Source organism: Phaethon aethereus, assembly GCF_964289735.1.
Source record: "Phaethon aethereus genome assembly, contig: HAP1_SCAFFOLD_108, whole genome shotgun sequence".
NCBI lineage: Eukaryota > Metazoa > Chordata > Aves > Phaethontiformes > Phaethontidae > Phaethon > Phaethon aethereus.
This window is the reverse complement of record NW_028113960.1, coordinates 1,069,544-1,090,472: the sequence shown is the minus strand read 5'-3', so window position 1 is coordinate 1,090,472 and position 20,929 is coordinate 1,069,544. Positions and strand designations below refer to the sequence as shown.

General features: G+C 45.3%; 1 protein-coding gene across 1 annotated transcript; it reads left to right on the top strand.

The window, feature by feature from the left end:
- Positions 1 to 5,325: 5,325 nt before the first annotated feature.
- LOC309416446 (E3 ubiquitin-protein ligase RBBP6-like) lies at positions 5,326 to 20,691 on the top strand (the record flags this gene model as incomplete). Its single annotated transcript, XM_082015994.1, is given in 18 exon segments — positions 5,326 to 5,491; positions 6,607 to 6,706; positions 7,476 to 7,514; positions 7,870 to 7,906; positions 9,199 to 9,243; positions 10,492 to 10,580; positions 10,706 to 10,802; positions 11,636 to 11,775; positions 12,693 to 12,865; positions 13,616 to 13,719; positions 14,167 to 14,519; positions 15,631 to 15,727; positions 15,808 to 15,886; positions 15,980 to 16,037; positions 17,222 to 17,581; positions 17,950 to 18,048; positions 19,356 to 20,502; positions 20,506 to 20,691. Coding segments are annotated over 18 exon segments (3,369 nt in total).
- Between the last annotated feature and the right edge of the window lie 238 nt (positions 20,692 to 20,929).

Sequence of the window (20,929 nt, the reverse complement as noted above, 5' to 3'; positions counted from 1 at the left end):
GGAAAGAAGCTTCCTTTTATTGTTTTTACTCTAGGATCGTTTCTTTGCCTTTTTAGGCTTGGAAATTGTCCTCTGTATTTAAGAGGACAATAGCAAAGTCAATGTGGTCCCGGTCTAGTTAAGTGCCAGTAGAACAGAGCTGTTGTAATGGCAGACGTTTTAATGGAAGACCCCATGGCCTATTTCTATCATTATTGCTGTGTAGTTTAGACGTATTCTGGAAGTTTATGTCTGAATAGTTCAAAAGGTTTGTCTTCCGTTTCTACATAACATCTTGCAAAAGCGCAATGAACTCATCTCGCTGGCTTCTCAGCATGTTAGACCTTGGTTACAAGCGAACCACACTGGATACTGCTCACCCTGTGTTTTGCAAAATGACGTTGTACTCCCTTGGCCTGAGGAATATCAGGAAGACTTGCTCAGCTGCATGAACTCCGTCAGCTACTTGACAGTGAACATCCTTGGCTTTGCTTAGGAAACTTGAGCTTAGCTTTGGCTGGATGCTGTTGAAGAGGAGAAAGGCTGGAATTTTCAAGTGTTTGGCTAGGCTTGTGTGCACAGAATGACTGTGCATTCAGATGAGCAGCTGGACATTTATGCACAACATGGAGGGGAATCCACAGAGGACTCAACCCTTAACACAGGTGAATACTCCCAATTCTGAGGTAGCGGAGTGTTACCATAGCGATGGAATTACTCGTTTTTCTGATAGCAAGCATTAAACGTTTTCTTCTTAACACATAAGTGACGCTGATCTGGAATTTGGAGACTGCTGAAAGACGTTGTTGCAGCTTGGCTCCCATCTGCCCAAAGATGCATTTTCTTCATAAGATATTTGTGCATGCAACTTATGTGCCTGTGTTGAAAAAAAGGTTCCCAATGTTTCTGTTTCTTTATCCAAGGACTAAGCTGATGGATTTCCTTTTTTCCCATCTGGTTACCATTTTTATCAAGAGCAGAGCAAAAAACTTGGCTACCTTTGCTTTATGGAAGCTGTACTTTAGGGAACAGTGAGCCCCGCCGAGATGCATTTTCAGTAGTAATCCTCAGAAATAATAGCGTTAGGCCAAATTCACTCTTTAAAAGAGGCTGTAAACTGTCACTGTCACAAGCCTGTCACTACTTGGAGAAGCAAAATGTGCTTTTGCTGATGTAGTTCATACTAACCAGGTCAGTCCGTGAAATCAGCTGTCAAGGCAAGATCATTTTGATATTGGAAGAGCTGTGGCTGCCTCAAGGTTTTTTATGTAGCTATAGAAAAATCCTGTCTGACCCCCTGCCAGGGAAGAAACTGCCACTGGAGAATGAACCTTAAAAAATGGGGTCTATCTGGGCAGTTATGGATATGAAGGAAACAGGTGGAGTCTCATGTTCCCTTTTTCTCTAGGCGCTGCATCTGATCGCTACGAACGGGACACCAGAGCTGCAGAACCCTGAGCGATTGTCCGCGGTGTTTCGCGACTTTCTGAGCTGCTGCCTGGAGGTGGATGTGGACAGGCGAGGGTCTGCCAAGGAACTTCTGCAGGTAAAATGGGACACGGCTGCAAGCGGAACAGCTGTTCTATGTAATGGTTTTCTCACCAGCTAAACTCAAAGGCATGAGACGGAACCCCCTCATATTAGTCTCCAGTCTTGGTGCTTTTCAAAAGGAAAAGAAGTGGAATCATAGAACGGTTTGGGTTGGAAGGGATCTTTAAAGGTCCTCTAGTCCAACCCCCGTACACTGATCAGGGACATCTTCGACTAGAGCAGGTTGCTCAGAGCCCCGTCCAACCTGGCCTGGAATGTTCCCAGGGATGGGGCATCTACCACCTCTCCGGGCAACCTGTGCCAGTGTTTCACCACCTCATTGCAAAAAAATTCTTCCTTAGATCCAGCCTGAATCTACCCTCTTGTCGTTTAAAACCATGACCCCTTGTCCTGTTGCAAGAGACCCTGCTAAAAAACCTGTCCCCATCTTTCTTTAGAAGCCCCCTTTAAGTACTGGAAGGCTGCAAAAAGGTCTCTCCGGAGCCTCCTCTTCTCCAGGCTGAACAACCCCAACTCTCTCAGCCTGTCCTCATAGGAGAGTTATTCTGTCCCTCTGATCATTTTTGCGGCCCTGTGTTGAATTTTGGTAGTATATTCAGCTTTACATAGTGGCAAATGGGATGGTAGCCACTGCTCTCGCTGCAAGCCAGAGCTGAGTCCGTCAGCGCTCTGTCACTGGTGTCCCTGCTCTTGTCTTGGTGCTGAAAACCTGTACCTCCGTGGCCTTCAGAAGAACACATGGGCCTAAATACTCCTGGCATAAACATTTCCTAGAGCTATTGGAGTTCCCTAAGGAACGGTTTATGCCTCTGCTCTTTTCTGACAACTCAGATAGCCCATGTCTTTAAAAAACAGGAACCTAAGTAAGTAACTTGCGTTTCCTGAAAGGAACAAGGCCCTGGGAGAGCAAACAGCATTCCCAGAGTGCTGGCAGGGCAGAAATGCCAGCACGCTGAAGACAACTTGATAAAGGGATTAATGGGATTTTGGGCCCTGTTTGCCTGTGATAGCAAGGTACTGGACATGAAGACGCAGGTGCAGATGGTCCCCTCAGTCCTGTTTCAGCGTATTCCCCATAACCAGAGAAATGCTGCTTGAGGCTGTGAGTACCTGAGTTTGGAAAGTAATGGTTCATTTCTTTTTTTCCTTTGCACAGCATCCATTCCTAAAATTAGCCAAGCCTCTCTCCAGCCTGACGCCGCTGATCACGGAAGCAAAGGAAGCGAATAAGAACGGCAGCAGCCACTAGTGCTTCAAGCCGGCTTTCTCCCATGCCAGCTCAGAGCAGGACTGAGAATAAAACTCTATAGAACCTCAACGCTTGTGCTGTGGGACAGGTGGATGGATAAAGAAGCCAATGGTCACAGTCATGGTGGTAGGAGGGAGAACAACCCAGCCCCTCAAGGAGTAAAATATGACCGTTTCTCTTCTTCCTGCCTTCTGGCTCCTGAATTTATTTTGAAGACGAAACAGGGCTTAAGACAGAGAGGTAACAACCACAAATGCTTGCCTGCCTCAGCCATTTCCAAGGGAAAGCAAATTCATTTGGAAGGTCCCCTTCCTTCTCACCCTGTGACTAAGCTGTACACTCACTTTGAAATTGTGACAGTCAAAAGAGCAAGTGAAGCAACAGCCACCCAGTGTTAAAAAAAAAAAAAAAAAAAGGAAAAAACCCCCCTGTAAAACAGCTTAGCGCTGTAGTCTTCATGTCTAGGCCTGGTCCTGCAAAGGGCTAAGTAGCCTTTAAGGTATGAACCACCGTCCTGTTTTGGCAGTAGGAAGGCAGGATGCTTGGGTTATTCTTGGGTTAGGCCATTGGCTTGTTTGGCTTCTTGTTTAGTTCCAGTCTTTGTGTTGCCACTGTCATTCATACCTCAACTGACCTACTCTCGCTCGCTCTGTCCGTCCCAGTGTCCTCGGCTGAGGCAACGGACGGATGCAATGCTGATGGACGGCAGCAGTGAGCACAGCTGTGGGAGGTGCACCCAGGGAGAGGAAATCTTCCACGTAGTGACCGAGCTGCGGGAGGAGGTGACTAGGTTGAGGCTATCAGGGAGAGCGAGCAAGCGAGAGACTCTTAGAACTGCACCCTGCCTTCCCTGGGACAGGCCCACCAGGCAGACGGGACGCATCATATGGGGGATTGCCTATCCTCTGCCCAGCTGGCTGAACACAGTGACTCCAGTATGCCCTCCGGAAGTCCAAAGGGGCAGTTCTGCTGTGGTTTCTAACACATCAATAACCCTTGCGTCTTTGCTGTCACACAGCTCTCCATGCTCCCTACCTCCACTGAGCTGGCAGACTGCAGCACCTCGCTAGCACCATCCCTCGCACCATCCCTCAAACATCGGCGTGCCGCCCCCAGGCTCATCTCTAGCGAGCCTGGTTTTATCCCCTTCCCCCTTCGAATCTAGTTTAAGGCTCTTTCATGGAGCCCTGCTAAGTCCTGTGCAAAGACCCTTTTCCCCCTTTGAGACACGTGTACCCCACCTGTCACCAGCAGGCCTGGTGTCGTGTGGACCAGCTCATGATCAAAAACCTCCCAATTCTGCCGGTGTCACCGGGCTCAAGCTGCTGGCTCTTCCTGTTCCTTCCGTCAGCATTCCTGCAACTGGAAGAACCGAGGAGAACCTACTTGTGCTCCTGATCCCTTAGCCAGTCGTGCCAAGGCCCCGAAGTCTCTCTTGATTGCCCTTGGACTTCTTACTGCAACTTTGTCACTACCTACATGAAAAATCAATAATGGAGAATAATCTGAGGCCGTACCAGGGTAGGAAGCTTATTCTTCACACCTTTAACTGGGGCCCCAGGGAGGCAGCAGACTTCCCTAAGAAGTGGGTCCGGTCTGCATATGGGGCCTTCTGTGCCCTTCAGAAGGGAGTCTCCTCTGACAATGACCTGTCGTCTTCTTTTTGTGGAAGCGGTACCAGTACAAGCAGATGGGTTTATGGCAATAACCATCAATGGCCATTGGCTCTTTGACCGAACTTCCCGTAAATGCAAGAAGAGACACTCGGACACCCTGAGATGTCCCCTCCCTTCGCTGGGCCTGGGCACGGGCAGCCAAGTGCCGCACGGCAAAGCCCACTGCATCTTCCCCAGGCTGTCTTGTCCTGGCCGGCTGCTGCCAGGAGGGGACAGCGGGTGGTGACAGCCTGGGGGTGACAGGAGGGACAGCAGGCGGTGACAGGCCTGGGGGGTGACAGGAGGGTCCCCACAGGCCTGGGGAGTGACAGGACACCAGGCAATGAGCAGCCAGTGGGATAACAGGAGGGACAGCACAGGCCTGGGGTGTGACAGGACACCGGGCAGTGACTGGCCAGGGGGGTGGCAGGAGGGACACCACAGGCCTGGGGTGTGACAGGACACCAGGCAGTGGCAGGCCCAGTGGGGTGACAGGAGGGACACCACAGGCCTGGGGTGTGACAGGACACCAGGCAGTGGCAGGCCCAGGGGGGTGACAGGAGGGACACCATAGGCCAGGTGAGGCGCGGTGGGGTGCAGTGTTCCGTTGGGCACGCGCAGTGATGCGATCAGGGCAGCGCCTGCGGCTGGCGTCCGTTAAACCCCCAACGGAACGCTGAGGCAGAGGTGCCCGAGTGCCCACAGCGAGTGGTTGGGCCTGGGAGCGCTGCGTGAGAGAGGGAGCAGAGGCCGAGCCGGGGCCGCGGGGGCCTCTCCCCGTCATCCGCCCGCCCGCCCGTCGCTGAGGGCCACAGGCCGGACTTGTTGCGGGGGTGAGCTCAGCCCCCTCGGTCTGCTGTAGTAGACGCCGTCGGGGAGCAGGCCCCGACCATGTCGTGCGTCCACTACAAGTTCTCCTCCAAGCTGAGCTATGACACGGTCACCTTCACCGGCCTCCACATCTCCCTGTGCGACCTCAAGCGCCAGATCATGGGCCGGGAGAAGCTGAAGGCGGCCACCTGTGACCTGCAGATCACCAACGCCCAGACCAAAGAAGGTGCGTGGGGGCGGCGGGCGTGGGGGCTCGGGGACTGCCCGGCTGGCAGTGTCACAGACCACCTTGTGATGGCCATGGCCTGTGGGAGCCACGCTCTGCTCTTTGTGGCTCGTCCCCACGTAGCCTGAGTCAGCCTGAGGCCCATCTTGCCGGCCTGCGGGGGGACTGGGAGGGCAAGCGGCGCGGGGGCTTACACGGGGTGGGAAGCGATAATGTGATTTGGCCACGCTCGGTAGCTGTGGCTTGTGTTGGGGGCCTCAGGGCTGTTCTTTTGTGGTTGCTGTTCTGACAACTACCTTCAGATCTGTGCTTTGGGCGCGGAGCAGGCATAGAAGAATGTGTGGTTGATGTGTGATGTACAGGGCTTAGAAATTTTTGCTTTCCTGGAATTCTGCTAGGTAAAATGATAAGGAAATATGGGAGGATATCTTATATTAATAACCTCTCCAGATGTCTTGGAAATCAGGTGGAGAAAGCTGAAAGGGATGGGAAGAGAACAGGTGGCTACTTTGAAGAAATAAATTGTCTTTGGTGACTTTGTTTTGTGATCACCTTGCTTTACTCCACTGCACTGGAAAACTGGCTTGGTGGCTGTTGCAGCAACTGCTCGCTAGGAACACTTTGGATCGAGAGTGTAGCTGTGAGTTACCATCTGTGCAGACCCTCTAATGGCCCCTCTGCCATGGATGTTCTCCGTATCTAAATGACACCTTGGAATTTCTTGTTAATATCGCTTCTTTTCTACACCAAAGACATTGTCGTTCAGGTGCTATCGAGCATCATTTCACCATATGTCTCTAAGCATTTTTTTTCCCTGGTACTACGTGCGAACCATATCAGGGCACTACTGAAGTTTTCCGGCAGAACATTTTGGCATTCACGCTCTCTCAAAAAAAAATGGAAAAGATTTTGCTGCTTGCGTTTGATTCTCAAACCTGAAGATTTCTTGGAATGTACTGCTAGTGTGCTGAGACGATAAAAATGCACCGTTACATCTGAAATCTGGCTTTTCTATCTGCAAAGGGCTTCCCTCTCTGCCGCGCTGTGTAATTACATATTCATATACATTCTTATGAATTGACTAATGTTTTTTTCTGCATTTATGTTGTTTTCAGAATACACAGAGGCTAATGCCCTGATTCCTAAGAACTCATCAGTAATTGTGAGAAGAATCCCTGTCGGAGGAGTTAAAGCTACCAGCAAAACATATGTTCTGTAGGTATCCATAAAGCACTGTGTTCTGTGCTAGTGGTTTGGGTGTGTTACCTTTTCTAATTGATGTTCATTTCCAGAGGCACTCAGATTGTATCTTTCTGGTTAAAGCTGCTGTTACTTTTTGTTGTAATGGGGTAGATTTTATTGTTCCTGTCCCAAAGTAAACTTATGCTTTTCGGCCTGCTGGGACATGGGGTTCAAACTCCAACAACGGTAACTGTTAAGAATGATTCTATTTGGTTTGATCTTGGGGTTGTTTTTTCTGAGCGCCAAGTTTTCGATGCTGTTTCCTCTACGTGGAGAGATTCCTTGTTACACGTGTATGCTTGTCTTGCTTTTAGAGTGAAGACAGGTACGCACTGGAGTGTAAACTTAGAATTTGTTCCCATCTCAGAAGAGTCTGATTCTCAGTGTTTCTGCGAATCCGTCTATTCTTTGCATTTGGGGCAGGGGGGGTGGCATATGGCAGGTATCCTTATGCCCCAAATCTGGTGGTTTTGCATACTAGCTAGAGGGGAAAGACCAAGGGTCGCCAGCTCTGCTGATGGGACACTTGGGATGATGCTGGAATAATTTGTTAACTACATCGATGGCTGCATGTCTCATTCATGATGATCTACATGCAGATACAGATCAATGAGTATGTGGAATCTCAGCGAGTTCCCAGATGTAGTAAATATTTCCCCTAATGATGTAGCATTTTCAAGGTTATCTTAAAGCAAATTCTGGCAATTAAGTCCTTTTTTTTTTTTTTTTTATTTCCCTACAGGACTCCTAAATCGCAGAAAATCCTAGGCACTGCCTTCAGGTGACATTTCTACTACTATTTTTAGTCACCATGTTTAAGACACAAAACTGTAGTACAGACTTCATATTTTTGATACTTACGTAGCAGAGACAAAATATCTGAGGCACTTTGGTGTTCTATTTCTGTAAGTCTTAGAGTAATTTTCTGACAAAGTAGAAATGGGCTTCTGGGGTTTTTTTAGTTGCACTGAAGGTACCAAGAGAGAACCGTTTATGTATATGAATACGTTTCCACATGCACTAGACTATCAGCACATCACGTTTTGATGTTCAAGTTCTGTAATCTGTTGTCACTGCTGTATGTTGGGCACAAGGGCTTTCTTTTAAGTTCTGATCACTTTTATTTCTTCTTCCAGATGTCAAACTGAGCCAGTGAGTGGAATATCAAGAGGCGTATGTAAAACACCATCTCACACTTTTTTCTACACACTGCACTTAATTCCAATCAATGTAGCCTTGTGTTAATTTCCCCGACATTAACCTAATGTATTTTCCACTAAAACATAGATGCTGTATGTACAATGTATTTGATTCAGCATCATAGAAATTTTATTCTACGTTTCTAAAAAACTAAGCAGTGATTCGGATATCTTTCTGATGATGTTTTACTAGTGTCAGCTTAACTGCTGCTTGTGGCATCATAGAATTCAATATCCTGGAAAAGGAACCAGATGAGAGCTACCCTTTTGACTTGTGGAAAAACCGCATGTCATCTTAGATCCCAGTAAATGCCGCAGTCCGTTGCTGACTGGTGGCCTGAGGACTTCATTCCTGCAAGCTGTTGCAGGAGGTAGCTGGGAGGGAGGAGTGTGGTTGCAAAGGAGAGAAAAAAGAATCCCAGGATTGTGCTCTGAATCCATGTTTTCGTCATCATTAAGACTTGGTTTTGGTCTGCTGGCAAGGAGAAGAATATTAAATTCTCACACTTCCCAAACTAATTTGCGTAGTGTGGCCTGCGGTCTAATACACGACAAGAAATCCATTTTCTCAGTGTTTATAGGCTACTCTGTCATGGCAGACACCTTAATTTCAATAATTTGAGCAGCTTATTTTTTTTCTTGATAAAGTGGTGGGTTACTTTTTTGGCGGATGCTTTGGAGTGGTGTTTGCATTTGGGTTTTGTGGGGTGTGGTGAGCCTGGCATTTTTAAACTTATGGAGAGGAGAGGCAGAGTTCCTGTTTCAGGGCTGATGTGCCCATGCTTGATTTTGACAGGCAACTAGGCTGTGTTCATACTGGCATAGCCGTGTGCATTTATAAATGATGAGACGCTAACTGATTGATTTACAAACTACACTGAAAATAAGTTTTCTGTAGTGATGCTTCCTTCTCCAAGAAACATAAATATTGTTTTAGAATCCCTTTTAGCGGACAGTTGACAGCTTCCTTACCCCTTGGACTTTTAAGGAGTTGTGAGCATTTGACAAGGCTGAGACGTTCTGGAGCAATACGTAATCTCAAGCGGCTTTGGTTGTTTTAGTTTCTTCTCCTTAACCACATAGGCACTCCTAAGCTGTCGTGGGTTTGGACTTTGTTTTGAACACAGGCAAATGACACTAGGTTGGAAATGCCTCTTTCAGTGATGCTCAGAGGATATAGTGCAGAATTTCCGACTACCGTAGAGGTTGACTATTGCTAGGTTTTGATTGTAAAACTTAAAGATGTTTTTAATTTTTTGTGAACAGAGTGATGACTCTTCTGCACCTCTTTCTCTGGCCCAGCTGATTAAGGTATATATATTTTTTTTTCTTGTCAAATACATAAAAAAAAAAGTGTTTGCTTCACATTTTTAAATTGAACACTGTGATCTATAGCAGGATGACTGTTGTAATGGGACGAAAACTTTAATGTAGTTTTTAATAATTTATTTATTTTAACTTTAAAGCCTGTGTAGCTGTTGATAGTATCCTGTGAAGAGCAGTTCCCACTTTGGGAAGATCGAAGGGGAGCACTGTATCAGCCTCCACATAGTGTTGCAGTATGACTCAGCTTCAAGACAGAAAGCAGCAGCCCTGCAGAAGCTGTTGACTTGTTCACACATTTCGTTAGGTTTACACTGGAAACGAACACAATGTTCACAGAAGAATTGAATTGGCTGTTGGTTATGGACATCTTGGGGGGGGTTGCAACAGCCAAAGTAGAAGCGTTTCTGTCGCATGGGCAATGGCATGGCTATTTTTGAATTTCTAGTCATTATAGTTATAGATCCGTTCTTGGAATGCTGCACAATTTCATAAATTGCAGTATATCTAGAGTGGACAACACGGTCTAATTTGTTGGGACACAGACAGTGTAGATTGTGAAAATGTTCCTAGTTACATCAGTTAATATGAAGAATTTAGCAGGGGGGAACGTGCAGTTTGGACTGCCTACAGCACGAGTGGTCCAATTTCTACTGAAAAGAGTCTTTTGTCATGCTGAAGGGCTCTAAAAAGCTTGAATCTCTGTAATGCTTCTGTGTCTGAAGCTGAATTTCAGCAAGCAAAACCAACTTCCCTGACCTTTAAGTTGTGTATCCTTCTGATGCTGCAAATGTAAACAATGGTACTTGCCTTCATCTTTCTCAATTCAATGTACAGTGGCTGTCTTCTCCTTCAAATAGACTGGAGCTTAAAGATCCCTTTAATAATACCGGCAGGTCTAACTTTTTCTGTGCATAGCTTCAGTCCACTTGGAAGAAAACTGGAGTAGGTGCTCAAGACCTTATGTAAGGTCCAACATGAGGCTAAGGTTTTAAGTGCCCAAGAATGCTCTTTTCAAGTAGGTTAACAGGCAAATAAACATCATGTCATGGCAGAAGGACTCCCCAGAACACCTTCAGCACAACAATTTTTTGTATAAGCAGCTGTTTCAGGCAACCTCAGCTAGTGTTGTGCTGCTCTGTACAGGCTTTGGTGAGTGAGTGGTGTTGTCTTTGGCTGTGTGCGCTTCAATGTGTTTCTAATGTGCCTCTCAAACGATTACCTGTTAAACAACAGACTGCCAATCTGGCTGAAGCCAATGCTGCCGAAGAAGATAAAATAAAAGCCATGATGATCCAGTCTTGCCGTGAATATGATCCAGCCAAGTAAGTGTGGATAATGTCAAATCCGATCTTTGGCGATGATGGAAAACCTGTAAACTTGTTGGTTTTAACAAACATGGATTTAACACATGCATCCTTTTTCTTTTTTTTCCCCAAAACACCTTTAGTTACACGAAGAAAGCCTTGGGTCCACCTCCGACATCATATACTTGCTTTGGTTGTGGAAAACCTGGCCACTGTGTAAAGAACTGCCCAACAAAGGGGGTAAGATTGTGGGAGACTTCTGGTGTGACTTACTTTTAATTGTTTTCCCTTGGCAGTTCCGTAACAAATACATGAATACTCATGTTAAGAATTGTTTCTTTTGGGGTGAAATTCAGAGGTCATGTGGCAATGTTGCAAAGCCCTTTACAGTTCACGGGAAACCTGGAGTTATAAATGTAACATTTTCTTCCTTCTAGGCCATGGACAATACATATGTCCATAGATCTTTCTCTGCACACTGTCATGCATATTTTATACATTTCAATTTTATTGGAAATTTTTCTGGTTTCAATGCTTTTTAATGACAGTTCACAGTTTTCAGTAGTTTGTAAAAACCCAAGATGTTTCTATCGACATCTGTTCAATGTTTGCGTGTTTTAGTTACACAAGCACCTGGCTGAGTAGCCATGCCATTTGACATCAGTTGCTGAATGTATATGCGTGAGATATGAATTCCACCTTCACTAGAGGAGGTGAATCTCAGTTTCTCAGTGTTGGATTCAGAGCACCAAGTTAAGCTCTCACTCTGAACTGCGCTTTGAAGGAGGAGCGGGGTTGTGTCTCCTCTCCGAGTGGATGGTGAGCCAAGGGATATTTCACCCTTAAGGAACCTGACGTTAAGCCAAAGGATGTTGACCGAGTTCAAAACACTGCTCAAGCCTTTGGGACACCCTGGCTATATTCCTTTAGGAAGAAAGGTATTTTAGTCGAGCAAGCCTTACACTGGGTAAAAGCAGAGGATTAAAGGCTTTTGCTGCTGAAAATCAACATTGAAATGTCCTTTTAAGGGTGGGTCTTAAGATGAGAGATATCTGCACTTCTTTTCTTAACAGGACAGAATTTTTGAGTCTGTTCCCAGAATTAAAAGGAGTACAGGAATTCCGAGGAGTTTCCTGATGGAGGTGAAAGATCCCAGTATAAAGGGCGCTATGCTGACAAGCACTGGGAAATACGCCATACCAATTATTAGTGCGTAAGTATGGGATTAATGGGACTGAGCAGAAAGGGAACGAGAGAAACCATGCGTGTGTGTCCGAGTGGCAATGCAAGCAAGTTGGCCAGCATCTGTAATTACGAGGGAGGAAGCACCGTCATTGTATCGTCGCCTTAAAATCTGTGATACTTTCTAATATGGAAATAGACTGGTCCTGCTGTTCACACCCCTGGAAGTTGGTTCAACTTGTGGTACACCTAGAATCTGTAGATCTGCAGAAGATTTCACTAGTGCTTACCGTTGGAGTCATTCTCCTCGAAAGCTCGTTTTGCTTCTCTTTGACGTTTCAAAGGCTTCTTGCCCAATTTAACAAATAGCTGTGTGAGTGAGATTTCCTCCCCCTCTGGCTTTGATCAAATCTCATGTGTGAACCAGATGGATGTTTTCCTGTTTTGCTTTACCCTAAGAAAATCCTACTGTGTGGTGACAAGAGTGGCTGAGAAGAAATGCACTTGGTAGCACTTCTGTTTGTGGCTGTCATGGATCTCCTTTTGTAGAAGCTGAGACATAGTTTTCTTTTATTCATAAAGTGTATTTAATCGGAGACTCACTTGATCCTGAGCCTGCAATTTACATTGACCCTCTGGCAGAGGAGAGGTGGGATTCATTTCAGCTGATTTCTGGATGTCGAAAAATGATTTTTCTAGTCTGAGCCAATCTCTTAGTTGATCCCATGAATGGGAGAGTTCTGCAGAAGGAAAATTGTTCCCCCTCCCTCTTCTGGTGTGGTGGCCAAAGAGAAGTAGTTGAAACTAAATGCCTACGCTTTAGAAGGCTAATGTGGAGTGAGAAGAATGCCATCTATTTTACCTTCCTTGCAGGAAATCCAAAGCTTGGAAAAGTTCTCCTTTGCCCATCTTTCACTTGTTGTTTTTCCTTCCCCGCCCCGCCTCCAGGGAAGCGTATGCTAGAGGAAAGAAGGAAAAGCCTCCCTTTTCACCAGAGGAGCCGTCCTCCTCCTCCTCCTCAGATGCTCCTATTCCGGAGGAGTTGTTATGTCTCATTTGCAAAGAGGTCATGAGTGACGCAGCTGTTACTCCCTGCTGTGGAAACAGTTACTGTGACGAATGTAAGTCTTACTCCCACGGTTGTTAACTCAAAACATGGCATCTGACCTTCCGAAGGCAGAACTGGGAGAGAACGAAATTACTTGGTTACCTGCTCTATTTGATACCTGAGTATACCCAGAATGGGAGAGGACCCTTCTTATGCAAAGGACAGAAAAAAAAGGCAGAAAGCTTTTTTCCCTGGTTACGTGTCTAGTTAAACCCTCTGTACATGTGGAAGGATGACTCTGAGAAGAATGTGTAACTGTGCAGGTGATTACAGTATGAGATACTGAATGCATTTAGTTTGTCCCCAGCCCTTTCTCTCATGCAAAATTCTATAGCCTGCTCTGGTGACTTATTGTGGTCTGCAACAAACGGAGAGTTGGGCGTTTAATCCACATTCTTCTCCACAGGAGAGTTGGTGAAATCCTTCAGAACTTGAACCTATGAACGTTTTTTTGAGATGAGTTTTATTCATCAACCTTGAGGTTGGTGACTTCTCACTGTCCTGTGTAGTGGAAAGACCAGTCCAAACATCGAGACACAGCCTACTCTACAGCTTCCAAGTAACAACAGTGAAATATCAACACTGCTTAGTTATTTGCTGCATGCTGGACATTTTTTACACTATTGGACATTTACCGCTTCAGGCTCTCAGTTCAAGACCGTATTCACCCATTAATCATATACGTGTTTTTATAATTGATTAGAACCCCAACATTTTCCTTAGTTTTGCTGAAAACTCTTTTGACGGTTCTCGTTATTCACAGGTATTAGAACAGCGTTACTGGAATCTGAGGAACATACATGCCCAACGTGTCATCAAACAGACGTTTCTCCCGATGCTTTAACTGCCAACAAGTTGTTACGCCAGGTGACATGCTGACATTTATGTAAACTGTTTGTTAGACAGGTCTATTTGCGAAAAGCTGAAAGGGAAGAAAATACTCGTTTACATCTCCTTAAGCAAGGCTAAATGGAATAAGGCTAAATTTACTTTTCAGAGCCGTTATCTGGTGTTAGAGAAGCTTACAACTCTTTAGAGAGAATCTGGCAAATTCAGGTCACACTTTTGCTTAACGTGATTGCCTCACTTTCAAATTTGGTGTTAACACTGAGGTACTGTAAATAGAGATACTCTGCGTTACCCATCGTTAGGGTCAGTGTTTCACCTGATGTCTTCCTATACCTGTATGTTGATTGATTTTAGGATTGATAATGTTTACAGGAACACACAAGTAATTTTGCTCTGGGGAGGCTTTTGTTCGTACATCTACTGAAGTTTCATAGTGCCTTTCTCTATGTGTTTTTCTGCCTCTAGGCTGTGAACAACTTCAATAATGGAACTGGCTACAGAGAGCAGATTCAGCAGCAACATGAGCAGCAGCCGCCACCTCCGCCACCTCCACCACCTCCACCACCACTAACGAGACAAACAAGAGCGCACAACATGCAGCCTCAGCTCCGGCCAGCAGTTTCCAGACAGCAGGACCCACTAATGACTCCATTAGCATCCCTGGCTCCTCATTCTGCTGCTGCTTTGTCATCGTTGGCCTCTGGTCAGTCCTCTGTGGCCGTTGGGCTGCCAGTAAATCCGTCTTCTGTCGTCACCTCTGGTCTCCCTCCAGCAGTGTCCCTGTCTCTCTGTGCTGAACAGCCGGACGGACCTCTTTGGTAAGTAAATCTGTAGATCAACAGGGATATAAAGGACACTAAAATGCTCAAGTTAGATTCTTCTTCTTGTTGAGCTTCTCCACTAGCTATTTATCTATCGGTAGTGACAGTTCCCGATACTAGTGGAAGTTCTGGGTTTTGTATTTACTTTGAGTGAGGACACTTTGATAACTCGGATCATGCAAGGATTTTCTCAGAAGTATTTCTTGCTTAGTTCCCTTATCAGTCATTGTCTATGAGTTTTACCCTGAAAGAGGCACATTTTGCCCAGGGGCCCTTTGGATTTATGTGGCTAGCAACTCCTAAAGGAGCCCTCTAGTTATATCAAAGCATCTTGAGTGCATTAATTTCTCTCTAGTACGGAGGAAGCAACAGTTTCATGAAACCTGTAAAAGCACAATTAGAGCTAAAGCTGAGCAGGTGTTTTCCTATTACTTTTTTCTACGGTATTTCTACCATCAATCTTACAATAAGTCAGAGTCATCCTCAGTAACACAAAGGGCAGTTGGTGACGCGTGCTGACTTGGCTAATAAACACTGAAACGCCGTAACTTTGAAGTATTTACAAACATGAAAGTCTGAGTTTGCAGCCCGGTGAAGTCACATGAAAAGACGTGAAAGATCTGTACGATTGTTTAGGCCTTGTGGCCTTTCAGCTTTATGCCTGGGCTGCAAATAGCCTCTCTGTCCAGAAGACTGTCGGGCTCAGCTGTAGCGTTGAATGCAAAGAACCGCAATTCAGAAGAACCTCTAAGGCAGCCTCTGCACTCATAAAATTTCCTTATAGAATTTCCTCATAGAATTTCAGTTCTCGCGTCTTCCAAAATGGAGATTCAGTGTGTGACTTGTATGTGCTCTAACCCTTTCACGTGCAGCTAGCTTAAGAAGATATTTTTCCAGTGAGCTTTCTCTTGGCATGCCAGTAGTCCAAATCGACTTCTTTCCAGTCTTCATTAAGAATGGGCCAACTTCACATCTGTAAATCTGATGAAGATTTTTTAAATTTTTTTTCCCATTAACAGTAGTCAGCCTTTTCTCACCTTGGACTTGCTATTTCCAGTAGCACTTGAAAATGCTGTTTGAATAATAACTTTTTTTTTTTTTTTTGTAGTGATGCTGATACTGTGTTACCTCCTGCTGCTCTGGTGACTGCTACTGAACTTCTGAAATTTCCCTCTTTGTCAACCAGCAGCTTGTTGGAAGAGGAGGTCAGTTTTCTTTCAAATGATGCAGTGACTGTTGCCTTTTAGTGGAGCTTAATTTCTATCTGTTTGCATGTATTGACAAGGGCGATCATGTTCCTGCACTAAGGCAACCAGCGATCCCAAGTCTTCTGGGCCCCCAAGGGCAATCAGTACCCTCAACCGGTAAGTCACTATAACTTTAGAATTTCTTTTAAAAAGCTGTCTTGAGATAAACTAAATGGGATTTTTCTCTTTTTCCTCTCCCTACGCCAAAAGCTCATGCAATCACAGGCAGCACAGTTGGCTCAGCTGTTGGCAGACCAGGCTGGCAACGGTAAGTATTCTACAGAAATCCGGTATATTACGACCCATAACCTGTTCAACGAGGCCGTAACACTTAACTTAGACAACAGCTGATTTATAATGGAGTAAGTATGCCCAGATAGTTGTGGAGAATACAAGCGGTGATTAATTTTTAAAGGGCTTAATTTGATTTGGCTTTGACAAAGGGGATCTGTGCTTGCAGTAGGAGTATTTAAAGTAAAACTCCAGTACATGATTGAAAAGAGGACTCTGAAAAAGGAACAGTTTTTGAGGGAACCAGCAGTACATCTAAAAATGAAATATAACTAAAGGATTGGGTGGAAAGCCACCCTTTTGATTACTGGCTGAACAGACCTGAAGACATTGATTCCCCAATACAAATCAGCCTCCAACATTCTTTATTTCACAACTTAGCGGATACTGGTGGAGCAAATTCTTGGAAAAGTCAAGGCTGTTATTTGATGACAATTTTGAATTTCTTCAATGTTCTCATCTCAACGAGCCAAGGTGCTTTCTCTCAGTGGGAGAGAGATGTTTGTTTGATCTATTATTGCCGTGTCAAGTTAGTCCTTCCTTTTGGTACGCCTTTGTTAGAGATCGGTTGTAAGCGTGCATTGTGTGTATGATGTCTTAAAGATAAAGCACAACAAAAGCCAGGACGATTCCACAGATTTCCTAAAACTCTCAAATTCAGTAAGCAAGAAAATAACAATTCAGGGACAAGAACAGGCCAAAGACATCATCATGAGGCAAGACCACAGGAGATGCCTGTGGAAGAAGCTAAAAGAAGTTTGAGAGAAGATTAGTTAATATTTGTGCAGTACTTTGAGGATCAGAAGTGTGATCTTCAGTAGTAAGTATAAGCAGTAAGTACATCAAGGAGTGGCAGAGGAGCGGTGGGCGCTTGGCACATGGGACATGGGAGTGTCTTTTAAGCACAGGCAGCCTCCATCCACAGTCACAAAGCGGAGTATAAGGGGAGAAGACTGCGGGAGCTGTTGTGGGCGAGGGTCTGGAAGGCAAGCATGAGGATCAAGAAGGGAGCGTAGTCTCAAGTGAAGGGAAAGCAGGGAGAAAAATGCTGAAGTTGAGGGTAGGAAGTGCTCGCCACCAGGCTGTCGCTTCATTCGCTTTCCTCTTTACAATCAGGGCAGAGTGTGACAAAGAGTGACACATGTTTTTGGGTTTCTTCAGAAGTTCAAATCGAGGACGCCTGCGCAGTGGACGTTCCCAAAGGACTCATGCCCCAACAGAAGCAGCATCAACATCCGTCGTCGTGCCTGTGACTCCAGCTCCCTCGTACCCTCCACCACCCCATGCACTTCCTTCAGGGCTACCACCAGCACAGTCTCCTCTTCACTTTCCACCTGGTCAGCCTCCATCTGCTGGGTACGCTGTTCCCCCTCCAGGATATCCTCCAGCTCCTGCCAACATGTCATCAGCTTGGGTAGCAACAGCAGTGCCAAGGGCTCATGCAAATACCATCCTCATGACACAAGCACCTCCTTTATCAAGGGAGGAGTTTTACCGAGAACAGCAGAGACTGCAAGAGGAGTAAGTATTTGGCTCAATGAAGTTGCCTTGGTTTTCATTGTTGTATTTCAGTAGCATATCAGACTGCAGTTACACCACAGTGCACCTGACATCAACAAAATGCAAGAATCGTCACGGTGTCATAATGTCATGTCCTTTTTCTTCGCAAAGGGTAAACATGCAAAACTGAGACAAGACAAATGTAGTTCTAAAATATTGGCTAAAAGTTGTAGGTATTCTAAGCTGGTCTTCCTTCGATGTTAGCTGTTCACCTTTTGCATTTGCATGCAGTAGGCATTTTCTCCTAGTGGCCATGTTGTGTTTCTTGATGTCTTTTGGTAACGAAGGTCAAACTACAATGGTAGTAAAGGTCAAACTTGTTTTCACAGGGACAAGAAAAAGTCCAAACCTGATGAGTTTACAAAGGATGAGTTTGCTAAGGAAGTGATGGAATATAACAAGGTTCGAAAGGAGCGTTCGGTTTCCAGGTACGTGCTTTACATGTCCATTATGGAGAAGCAGATTGTCTGGAAGAATCAGGAGGCATTCCACTCCACCGCTCTGTTGCTAGACGGATGGGATGATCCCAGGGATTAGCAGCGACAGGAGTTTCATGTGTGCATTCCTAGCTTAAATAGGGCAGAGATTACAGTTGACTGGCAGTTATAATTTGGCAACAGCTGTTCAGGAACAGGTTTCTCTTTTAGTAAAGCTTCTCTGTAATGGCATCCTTCACCGCCTGACAGCCTTGAGGAGGCCAGAAATTGAAGAGGTGCAGTTGCTGGATTTTCTGCATCTCCCTATTCTGCTTGTAACCATTTCCTCAAAGCACTTTGGAGGAGATCTGTGAGAGACATTGTCTTCATCTCCTCTTCTGTTTACCACATGTTGATACACAGAGAGATTTCAAGCTGGACTGCAAACTGGTGGCTTATGCTAGTATGGTTTTGAGCTTGTAAAATTTGTCTCATGACTCAGACTTGTTTGAAAGGAAATCTTGAATTGGTGAAGGACTTTTGGAGGAGGGAAAATGCTCATGAACGTCTGTGAAATGATGTGAAAGTGTTCTTTAAAAAATAATACAAGAACTCCTTGTGAAGAAAAACCTCAGGGTAGCTGATGTTTTCTATCCCCAAAAGTCACTTGGGCAGGAGTGCCGAAAAGCTCTCTCTTGCTCATGCTGCCAGTATCTGTCCTAGAGTAATGGCATTGAGTCATCCTAGTCGAGGCTGAGTTCAGAAGCTTTTCGAGATGATTTCTCTTGAAAGGCAGTCACTATCCCTGGTTAGAGCTAGAGGTATGTGTAAGATTTTGCTAGCACATCAACATGGCCAGAAGTGTTGATTAAAGACAACTGGACGTAAGAATTTTGCATCCCATACAAATTGCCAAAGAAGTAGTGAAGTTAAATAGTCCAAGCAGCATTTTAACATTGATCTTTACTGTATTAATGCTACATCGTGTTCTCTCGATGTTTGATACTGCACGGTAGCCATGAAGACTTGCTCTTTTTGCATCTGACTGCAACAAAAGGGATTTGCACTGCGTGTAGTGGTTGAGGAGTGAAAAATGTGCACGTTCATGTCCCAGTAGAGGCCAGTATACAGCACCTTAAATCAATCAATAGCCAAAGGAAATCTGGGAGGAAAAAAGCTGGGGAGAGTAACTGTTTTGAATTAACTTCATCTGGTTTTTTGTGTTCTTGTTTTTTTAAGGTCCAACTCTCCAAAAAGCTGAGGAGAGTAACTGTTTTGAATTAACTTGATCAATTTTTTTGTGTTGTGTTTTTTTTAAGGTCCAACTCTCCCTGTAGTACTTCATCTTCCTCTACAAGTTCGCATACCTACTCCAAGTCAAGAACAGGTTCTTCCTACTCTTGCTCGTACTCTCGATCATTTAGTCGTTCCCATTCTCGCTCCTACTCACGATCACCACCATATCCAAGCAGAGGCAAAGGGAAGAGTCACAAGAACTATCATTCCTGGTCAAGGCCACATGGTTATCACCAGTCGAGGTCAAGGTCACCCCCACACAGAAGACACCATTCACAGTCAAGGTCTCCAGTAGTCCGAGGCCAATCTCCCAGGAAATGGACTATATCTCAAGGGGAAGGAGGAAGGGAGTATTTTAACCGATACAGACAAGTTCCACCGTATGATATGAAAGCTTCCGATGGCAGATCTATTGACTTTGGAGATCCATTTGGAGAGCAAGGATACGGAGAATGGGAAAGGAACTACAGAGAGTGGTGTGAAAAGTTTTACAAGGGCAATGGTGTTGGTGCTCAACTTCATCCTCCAGTAAAGAGAGGGAACTTTTCTCCAGACTGCTTTGGTCCACCTGGGACCAGACGAGAGTATTCGCCATATGCTCGGGGACATAGGGAGGATTATCCTGTGGGGCATAGGCAGCACAGCTGTAATAGAGCTGGAAATTACCCTGAACAACCTTCCGGAAGAGAGAGCCGTGGCAACAAAGAGAGGGAGATGCAAAATCCACGTGGAGATGACAAAGGAAATAAACCTAAAAAACACCAGGAGAGAAGGAAAGAGGATGCGAATGAAGGCTTTCTCAATGCTGAGTTGCTAGAAGGTGCGAGAAAACCAAGAGAGCCAGTTACAGGAGAAGTCGTTCAAAGGGACTCATTGTTCATGCTCCCAAGCAGAGATGATGCCACCCCTGAGATGAGGGATGAGCATTTGGGAGCAGATTCTATGGCTTTCAAGCCAGGGTCTAAAAAGAAGAAAGAGAAGGATGAGCGAAAAGCAAAACCTGGCAAGACAAAGCGGGAAGTAGAAGGGGCTGTTCCTCCTCAGAAAGACAAGAGAAGAAAACCAGCTAAAGCTTCCCAAGTGAAGGTGGACAGCGAGCGTGAAAAATCTCCTCAAATGGAACCTCCTGTGAAACAAGTGAAGGAGGACATGCCAAAGACAGACAATGTTTAAACATCTTCCTCTCAAAAGGATGCGAAGACTCTTGGTACCCCACAGAAAATTCATCCAAAAGTGATAGAAGATCACCCAGAAACTAGACCAGTCGTGGAGGAAAAGGCAAAGAAAGACCATCCAAAAGAAACCAACTCAGAGCAGAGGACAGGGAGAGGTCATTCAGCAATTACATTCACAGGCTAAACAGCCTCAACTTGGGAAAATTATTTTAAATTCTTGCCAACCAAAATCAGAGTAGGATAATGAGAAATAAGACGAAATCTTAAAACATATCCCCCCCCATCCCTCCCTGCTTCCTGGGCTGTCACGAATGGATAATTTAGGCTGTTTGAAGAATCACCACCAAAGATACCAGAAAGCGCATGATTTTAATCTAGATTTGTAAAAAGGATGACTTAACAGAAGGCGATGGCAAGGTCCA